Raw genomic sequence first — 9,982 nt, 5'->3', positions numbered from 1 at the left:
AAGACACCAAATAAATAAAAACGGATCAAACTACTACAGCGCCATCTTCCTTAGAGTCTGAACTAAGTCCTCCATTGGTAAATTTTTTTTTATTTGCAATTTAAAATAGTGAAAATTAAATAAAACTAAAATGGATAGACTCGCCCCTGGATGGGTAGACTCGCCCCGGTTTACTGTATATGATGTTTTTACAAATCAAATAAAATTTTACAAAGATTATTCATGAGTGAATGTTTTACTTTTAGTATGGAGCATTTATTATTTGCCATCTTTCTGATTCGATAACCTCCTTTGGAGCAAGGATCTATGTCCACAGATTCTGTGCAGCCACTTGGTTGAACCTCTCCATACTGAAATACAACAAATTAAAACTAATTAATTTACTGTCAACAATAATAGTGGGGAATATCAAAATTTATATTACTACGTATATTGCCAAAAATATCAACATTTCCTGATTTATTGCGTCATTTTCCCCATTTGAATACTTTGGATTATTTTTGCAATGGCTAACATTTTTATTGCCTAAATGCAAATTTTTTTTCCAAACGTTTCGTAGATTGAACGAATAAGTCATACGGTTTTTTATCTATAATCATGATAGTATCGCATCATCTTATCACATTAGATAATTATCGTTATTGCGATATATCGTAAGAAAATGTCGACATTTCCCGTTATCTCTCTCAATTTTCCGAATTTACCTAATTTGCACTGTTTTTTTCATATGGCAAAATTCTAGCTCACCAAATAAGATAAAAATATTTTTCAAACTTTTCGAGGGTTTTTACAGAGTAAAACTGATATGAAACTTATCGACACTCACAATGATATTTCTGTTAATACTTATCATGATATCATCGTATGCTTCAATTATCGTTATCGATAATCTTAGATTTAGAGAATTATCTGAATAAATTTGACACGCAATACGACTTATTAATAAGAAAATAAGTTAAATAAATATAATTAACACATATAGTTACAGACTTACAGGGAATTACTTCTTCGCAAGAAGAAATTAAAGTCAGATGAAGGATCTGACAAAACTGAGTGATGCAGTATAGAAATTTTTTTTCCTCTTAGTGACAAAAGCATGACATTTGACAAGCATGATTAGATACTGGGAAGCAACGGTACATTCCATATTTCAGAGTTATTAACACGATAGAGAAGAAGGAGAAAAGGCTGAAGGACCTAAACATTGCTATCTAGACAAATGCAATCTTTTTCACATGTATTTTTTAGGCTGAATCGAATAAAAACCAATCCTAAGTCAAAAATATTAATGGTTAAAATTTATTTAAATTTTTTTGCATTAAAAATACAATTTAGCTCCTAGATTAAGTATTGGGATAAACTAATCTTCGTGGAGGACTTTCTGATGAAACTAACACGAGTTTGCTTAACTTGGAGAGGAAAACCACGAAAACCTCCAAGTGTTATCCTAATGCCAAAGGAACTTTAACCCATTATCCGTCTGCCACTGAAGATATTTTACGTCAACACTGTGACTTGTGCTAGCCGGGTGCAGAATTCGTATCTACCAACCATTATTGGAACTCGAACCTGTTTACCTCATTGGGAGGCGAGCGCTCCATCCTCTGAGCCACTACGACTCTTGTAATTTCTCTTACTTCATATTATTAAGTTTCAAAATCTAACTTTGAAAAATAAAGCTTAATTAACTGAAAAAAATATTGTACCGCGCATTCGCTAAATATATTTCGCCTTGCATTTTTGTTGCGTAATTTTACTCACTACATTGCGCCTGTAACATAAAATTATCATATTTCCAGAAATAAAGAAAAGGAATTTCTTTCACCTGTTTTTAAAAAGCTCTAGAACCGAAGTAAATATCAATATAACACACCACTGTATTGGATACAGAGAGTTCTGACATCATAAAAAGGAATTATTTTATTTTACCGTTTTGGAAAGGTAGCACAATCAAAATAAAAGTTGAAGTTAGGGCTTTTTATTTATCATAGCAGTACACAGTACATGTAAGCTTTTCGTAGTGATTAGTTGCAATTGTTAAGACTCAATACAATATCTAAGTTCTTTTTCAAATAACACCTAAATACAGTTGAAGTTCTCTTTGCAGCAATTCTAACAAAAGAACGAGCTTAAATTAAGATTCAAGGACTCCTTTTTATGACTTTGACTAATTTAATGCCTTTAATCAAATGGATTTTCCTTGCAGTTTCAGCGTTATTCATCGTAGATTAAAGACATAAAAGTGCTTGAAAGTTCCTGCAATTTTTATTTAAATGAAAACAATATTTAAAAAAATTTTGCGGTTACGAAATTAATTGAAACGCAGCATTTAAACATCATTATTTTGATGACTGTAAAAAAAAGGTCGTCTTTTTTCGTTTTATAGAAATATATGGAACTTATCTAATTGTTTACAGTAAAATGTAGAGGAGAGTGAGCGAAGGGGGATTCCAATTGACAACATCATCCTAAACTTTTTTAACTATTTTGTTTGTTTTGTTATGAAAATAGAATTTTTAAAGAGGTTAAATTGCTTCAAGTAAAATCACCAATTTATGCAGAAGGAATTATGATTTTCAAACAAATATAACTTCGAAGTTATTGGTCATTATAAAGTCAATATTCTTCTTATTTAAGAAAAAAGTACATTTTGTTTGAAATAACATTATTTTGTTATCGAACAATTTTTCCTAAAATTTATATAAGTTATGGATTTAATATATAGATCAAAATTGTTATAAATATATAATTTTCTTACGCTTTTTTTCTTTTTCTAGAGTTTTACACTCTTGTTTTCAGCAGGGGCATCTAATACAGAGATAATCTCGGGACGCTAATTTGCAATCCAGCCGCCTTTAACGACACAAAACCTTTTTTGGAGATTTTCCTCTTGGCTAGAGTTGGTCCCAATTATAATGTAATCTTTTATTTCTATTAAACATTGTTATCTGGACTAAAAATAAAGTCAAGGAGCTAGTTTTTTTTTAATTTAAGAATATGCCAAACAGGTGATCGGGCTGTTAAAGGCAGCTGGATTTTATAACCGTCGTTGAACAGTGAATCCAATTTTGGGTTTACGGCTACTAATGTTCAAGCCTTGTAATTTTGAACCCTATCCAGAAGACAAGGGAACTCCTGGCAGAAGTATTAGGAGAAATTTGCCTTCGTGGAGGTCTTTTTGATGGAACTAACCAACATTTGCATTACATGGAGAGGAAAACCGCGAAAACCTTCCATGATTAGCCTAATGGCAAGGGGACTCTAACCCATGATCCGTCTACCATTGAGGATATTTTACGTGATATAGTACTATGGTCAGTGCGAGCCGTATGCGGAATTGGTATTGATCAGAGATTCGAGCCCGTTTCACCACATTGGAAGGCAAACGCTCTATCCCTTGAGCCACCACGGCTCAATAAAGGCAATAATGGTCAGTTGTTTGTTTCTCAAACGTCAAGAAAATTATCCATTTTTGAAGGGCAGCATCACTAGGGGTGAGAAATGGGTTGTCTACAGTATTTGTTTGGGTCTCTACGAAATGCTTTAGGCCGTAATAACTTTACTTCAAATGAGAAGATCAGAGCCATGATAGCTCAGGTTATAGACCGTTCACCTATCAATGAGGCGAACTGGGTTCGAATCACAGAGATGCTTGGTTAATACGAATTCCGCATCTAGCTCGCACTGAACACAGTGCTGACGTAAAGTATCATCAGTGGTAGACGGATCTTGGGTTAGAGTCCCCTTGCCGTCAGGCTAACCGAAGGAGGTTTTCCTGGTTTTCCTCTCCATATAGCGCAAATTCGGGTTAGTTCCATCAAAAAGTTCTCCGCGAAGGAAAGTTTCTCCCAATACTTGATCCAGGAGTTCCCTTCTCTTCTGGATTGGGTTCAAAATTAGAAGGCTGCGGAGTTGAACATTAGAAGTCGTAAACACAAAAATTTGGTCGGCTGTTCAACGACGGTTATAAAAAAATGAGAAGGTCAGAGCCAGGATAGCTCAGGTTATAGAGCGTTCACCTATTGATGAGGTTCGAGTCCCCTTGCTGTCAGGCTAACAGTGGGAGGTTTTCGTGGTTTCCCTCTTCATGTAAAGCAATTGTGGGTTAGTTCCATAAAAAGGTCCTCCACGAAGAAAAATATCCCCCAATACTTGATCTAGGAGTTCTCTTATCTTGTGTTCTCGAGTGGGTTCAAAATTTCAAGGCTACGGAGGGCAACATTAGTAGTTGCAAATCCAAAAATTGGGCTGGCTGTTCAACGACGATTATAAAATAAGAAGGTCGAAAATCACCTGGATTTGTTTTTTTTAATGTAAAGTACAAAAATTTTATGAGCTAGGAATCATGTTATTACCTGAACGATGGCAACAGGTATTGGACCAGAATGGACAATGCATAATTGAATAAAATATTTTTTCACTATACGAAAGTTTTTTATTTTAATACGGAAAATACGAAATTACTTTCCGAACAACTCAATAGTAGTTTATCAACAAATACGTTTTATTCTCAATTAATTGAAAGCTTACTTTCCAGCTATTCCCAAACATAGCTTCGGATGTCGCAGTTTGGTTGGTTGGTGTTCTCATATCATCTTCCGGATAGTAATTGAAATTTCCACAAAGGCCACAAGTTTTGCCCCTATATATACCAGATACAGTAACTTCCACGAAGCCATCACCATTCCACAATACCTATTGGAATTATTTTTAAAGAATGTAATAATCACAGTAAAAGAACTTTATTAAATTAATAATCCTTAGAAACTGAAGCGGAAAAATATACTTCTCTACAGAAAACTTCATTAGCTTACACTGTTAGAATTTTCTCTCTAAAATTATGGTAAAATAACCAGCAGCAATGTGTAATCCAATTAACCGTCACGTTTAAAGTAAAGAAAATTTTTTTATCTTTACGGTTTTAAAACCATTTACGACTTGTATGGTTAAAAAACCATGATTACAAAANGATCCGTCTACCATTGAGGATATTTTACGTCAGCACTATGGTCGGTGCGAGCCGTATGCGGAATTGGTATCGATCAGAGATTCGAACCAGTTTCACCACATTGGAAGGCAAACGCTCTATCCCTTGAGCCATCACGGCTCAATAAAGGTAATAATTGATGTAAACTGGAGAATAACAACTTGTGAGATCGTCGAGTGATTAAATTTATCGAATTCGATAGTTTTTTATAATTTGAATGCCTGGGTTTATTCTCAAAGTTCAAGGTTACTCATATTCTAACTAAAAGAAATTTGTGTCGTCGCATTAGAGGTCTGTTGTTTGTTTCTCAAATGTCAAGAAAATTATTCATTTTTGAAAGGCAACATCACTGGGGACGAGAAATGGGTTGTCTATAGTATTTGTTCGGGTCTCTACGGTTTTCTCTATGGTTAAAGTTTTAGACGGTAATAACTTTACTTCAAATGAGAAGATCAGAGCCATGATAGCTCAGGTAATAGAGCGCTCACCTATCAATGAGGTGATCTGAGTTCGAATCCCATCAATGGCTGGTCGATCTGAATTCCGCATCTGGCTCACACTGGCCACTGTGCTGACGTAAACGATCCTCAGTGGTAGACGGATCATGGATTAGAGTCCCATTGCCGTTAGGCTAACCGCGGGTGGTCTACGTGGTTTTCCTCTCCATATAACACAAATTCGGGTTAGTTCCCTCAAAAAGTCCTCCACGAAGAAAAATTTCTCACAATACTTGATCCAGGAGTTCCCTTGTCTTCCGGATTGGGTTCAAAGTTGCAAAGTTACAGAGTTGCACATTAGTAGTCGTAAATCTAAAAATTGCGTCGGCTGTTCAACAACGGTTATACAATTAGAAGGTCAAAAATCACCTGGATCAGTTTTTTGCCAGTAAAGTACAAAAGTTTCATGAGCTAGGAATCATGTTACTTCCTGAAAGATGGCGAAAGGTATTGGACCAGAATAAACAATGTATAATTGAATAAAATATTTTTTCACTATACGAATGTTTTTTCTTAATATGGAAAAAACGAAATTACTTTCTGAACAACTCAATAGTAGTTTATCAACAAATACGTTTTATTCTCAATTAATTGAAAGCTTACTTTCCAGCTGTTCCCAAACATAGCTTCGGATGTCGCAGTTTGGTTGGTTGGTGTTCTCATATCATCTTCCGGATAGTAATTGAAATTTCCACAAAGGCCACAAGTTTTGCCCCTATATATACCAGATACAGTAACTTCCACGAAGCCATCACCATTCCACAATACCTATTGGAATTATTTTTAAAGAATGTAATAATCACAGTAAAAGAACTTTATTAAATTAATAATCCTTAGAAACTGAAGCGGAAAAATATACTTCTCTACAGAAAACTTCATTAGCTTACACTGTTAGAATTTTCTCTCTAAAATTATGGTAAAATAACCAGCAGCAATGTGTAATCCAATTAACCGTCACGTTTAAAGTAAAGAAAATTTTTTTATCTTTACGGTTTTAAAACCATTTACGACTTGTATGGTTAAAAAACCATGATTACAAAATTACATGGTTTTTAAACCACTTACAACTAGTAGGGTTTCAAAATTGTTAAAAAGACCTCATTAGGTGGGTATTAGTTGGTGCTATAAAATTCTGGTTATTTAACTGTATTAGGTAAAAGTAGTAAATAACCGGTTTTTCTCACAATTTACAGTTTGAATACCATCTTATTTATGCTTATTTGACTGGTTTGTTTGATATGGTAAAATAACAATTAAATAAATTGCTATTTAACCATTTTTTCCAAGGAGTTTTCTAACAGTGTTAAAAATAATGGTGGAAAAAGTCAACATGTTAGTTGCTCTTGCTCAAGACCCATCACATCTGAAATGTGTTATGGATCTTGAGAATGAGTGCCTTGTTTTGTTCACTTTTCCAATTAAATTTTGAAACTAATGAAGTTTTTCATTTACATTGAAAGAACGATGGATTTTAATGTTAAGGTGGAACAAAAAGTAAAAATAAGACAAATTCTTCATTTCCGCCTTACAGAAATGTGACTTGTTAGATTTCTAAAGCGTTTTTGTTCTTTAATCTCCTAAACATTAATTTTCGGATTACTTTTGTCTACCCTTTAGATAAAATAAGTTAAAATACATAAGGGGCAGTCCATGTATAAAAAATCAAGGGCAGTTACAGTTTCGTTTCTAATGCTATTCTTACAAGATAATATTAGAGTTTAATTACGTTATGTTTTCTTAATACAAAAATATTCCAAATAATTTCCATTATTCTTAATTTAGAGTGAATAACCAATTTTTTCCAACCGGCAATCGAAAGGTGGTTGCACAAGACTTAGGTAGTTGAATTATCTTCATAATAACTGGATGAAAAGAGAAAACAAAATTAGGTCACGTGGCACCATATTCTGAAGAAATCCATGCCCCATCTAGGGCTGTAGTGCCATTGAGGAGGGAAAGAAGAATGTATTTTGCAACATGTGTATTTTAGGTAGAATCTCCAACTATTACTTTTTAAAAACTGTATAATGATTGATAGATTTTAAACTGAAAAGAAATGGGAGAAAAATATAATTTAATCACAAATTTATTTTTAAGTTTTTGATTTTGAGACAATGCTAATAAAGTACTCACCTGAACGCCAACGTCAGTAGTTACTAAAACGGATGTACCAGTTTTTTCAACATATAGAACTGGTTTTTCAAAATATGGCAGTTGTTCAATTAATTTACCACGAAGCTAAAAGGAAATTTTTTTTTCAATTACCAAATATCATGAGGGAAAACAAAATTATCTTGAAATGAAAACATTTTTTTTACATGGAGAAAAATCAATAAATTTCTTTTCTATCAGGCGAGTTCCTCGGATTTGAACCAATTTTAAGAAAGTCGTGTATTTAAAATTTGATTTCTCAGGAGCTACTGATTTCAGTCATTTTGTATTTTGCCATGTAAAATTAAATTCTTTAAAATTATGTAAAATATTGTATACCTCACAATTCAAATTTTTTGGACTATTATTAAATTAAGCAATAAAAAATAATAAATACTTACTAGAACTTATTTTTTGCAGGGAATTATCTTCTGATAAACGGATTTCATAATTTTTTGCAAAATTTCTTCAATTTGAGTTACCTTGCAAAGTTATCGAGATATGGGCGAAATACGTAAATAGTGAAATGGAGTTTAAACTTCGAACCACTTCTTTGACCTAACTTTTTGGACCATATTTCCCAAATTATGGCTACCCCCTATATTTTGAGGGTCAGAAATCCGAATCCGTTGAAAAAAATATATGTTATTCAGAGAAAGTACGTTTTTGCGTCTGATTTCAAAACTTAAATTATCGTATGCACCAATTTATTAGCATATTTGAGGTCACCCCTTCGAATCATAAAGATTGAGTTCTAGAATGCGAAAATCTAATCATTTTAGATCAAAGGTTATTCATGGTGGCTTGTTTTTTATTTTGCTCACTGTACATGTCATTAAGTATATCTTTATATTCAAATATATCTTTATTTTCTGTTGTATTTTCTATTTATCGCACATTTATTAAAAAAAGTTGCGACTTGCACTTTAATATTAATTTCTACAATTTAATTTTTTCCTTAAAAGTCACTAAATTTTATTTTAAAATTTCTAAGGAAAGACTACTAAGGGAAATTGCAGAGTATACAAAAAAATGTGGGCAAACATTGTTTTATTTTGTTGAAGTAGATAAACGAATTCGGAACTGTCGAAAATAAAGACATGCTTGTCTAGAGAAAGTACGTTTTTGTTTCTGATTTCCTAACTTAAAATACAGTTTGCACTAATTAATTAGCATAATTGAGGTCACTCTATTTGACCTTAACAACGAAGTGAAGAACGTGAAGATCCGATCATTAGATTAAAAGTTATTCAGAGTGGTCCGCTTTTTTCCCTTTTTTTTCGCACTGTGCTTTGTTTACATATCTACAAACTTTAAATACTTGAATCCTAATAATTAGGAGAAATGAAAAAAAAATTCTTGCTGAAATTGCATTTAGTGAACGAGAGAATTTTGAAGCCATTTTTTTCTCATTATTATAATAGCAGTCATGAAGTTTTATAAGTCCTTCATGTTCCCATAACAAATCAATACCTCTGGGGTACTGAATTGGAGATTGATCGTTCTCTGGTTCAGGTCAAAATTAGGATCTGTGGATGAATGAATGAGTCCGCCCTATAAACGGGCGTGACGTATGGGAGTGGCAGAATTCAAATTCTTGGACATAGATGGCTTCACAGGAAAACAAGAACGATCACACCCGATCTGCCTTAACTGCAACAAAATTAAATTGTATCATTTGTTGATTTAAAAGCCAATCAGGTTCGACACACACGCTCGACGTCGCTTACAGGTATCCAAATAAATCCGATTTAAATCACATGGTTAGGCATAATCACTTCACTCCTTCTCGAGTTGCAAACACCTAATTATCAATCTCTTCAATTATAAACTTGATCAATACAATAACAGCCAAAAAGTGATAAAAAATGTAAACGCTATTCTTATATGCATGGACATAAGATATTTCTACATAATAGAAAATACATTTCCCAGTACTGCTAAGCAGATAGTACTGAAACACAATTACTCACATAGACAGATGGTCCAGCTCGCAGATCAACTGATGCGTTTTGCAAAACAAGGACCACTCGATGAGTCCAAGAGACCCCATTAAATCCTCGATCATTATTTTCAACTACAATGGAAAATTTCTGAGTATAGCAATCTGCGGTCAGAACATATCTGCATGTTCCTTGAAAACTTATACTCGCCCCATCAAATGTTCTGTAATGTGGATCTCCGAAAGCAAGGCATGTAGCTGGTCCTATTAAAAAAGGATAAAAAATAAAATACAAATAAAAAATTATGCTACAGATCCAACTCAAACGTATGGCAGGATAATAAGTTGTTTATCCAATAAAACATATCAGTCTATAATAATATTACAGGGACATTTGTGAAAGAA

At 33.3% G+C, this 9,982-nt stretch overlaps 1 protein-coding gene across 1 annotated transcript in view; it reads right to left on the bottom strand.

Annotated features, from left to right (window-relative positions):
- The window catches only part of LOC107439018 (kielin/chordin-like protein), a gene marked incomplete in the record, with an annotated part of 149,883 nt that overhangs the window by 6,406 nt on the left and 133,495 nt on the right, over positions 1-9,982 (bottom strand). The window contains 4 exon segments of the mRNA XM_071188088.1: positions 240-350; positions 6,088-6,252; positions 7,618-7,722; positions 9,609-9,841. Of these exon segments, the coding sequence (XP_071044189.1) occupies positions 240-350; positions 6,088-6,252; positions 7,618-7,722; positions 9,609-9,841 (614 nt within the window).

Source organism: Parasteatoda tepidariorum, chromosome X2 (genome assembly GCF_043381705.1).
Source record: "Parasteatoda tepidariorum isolate YZ-2023 chromosome X2, CAS_Ptep_4.0, whole genome shotgun sequence".
Taxonomy (NCBI): Eukaryota; Metazoa; Arthropoda; class Arachnida; order Araneae; family Theridiidae; genus Parasteatoda; species Parasteatoda tepidariorum.
Note: the sequence above shows the minus strand (reverse complement) of the source record. Positions and strands in the feature narration are given on the sequence as shown.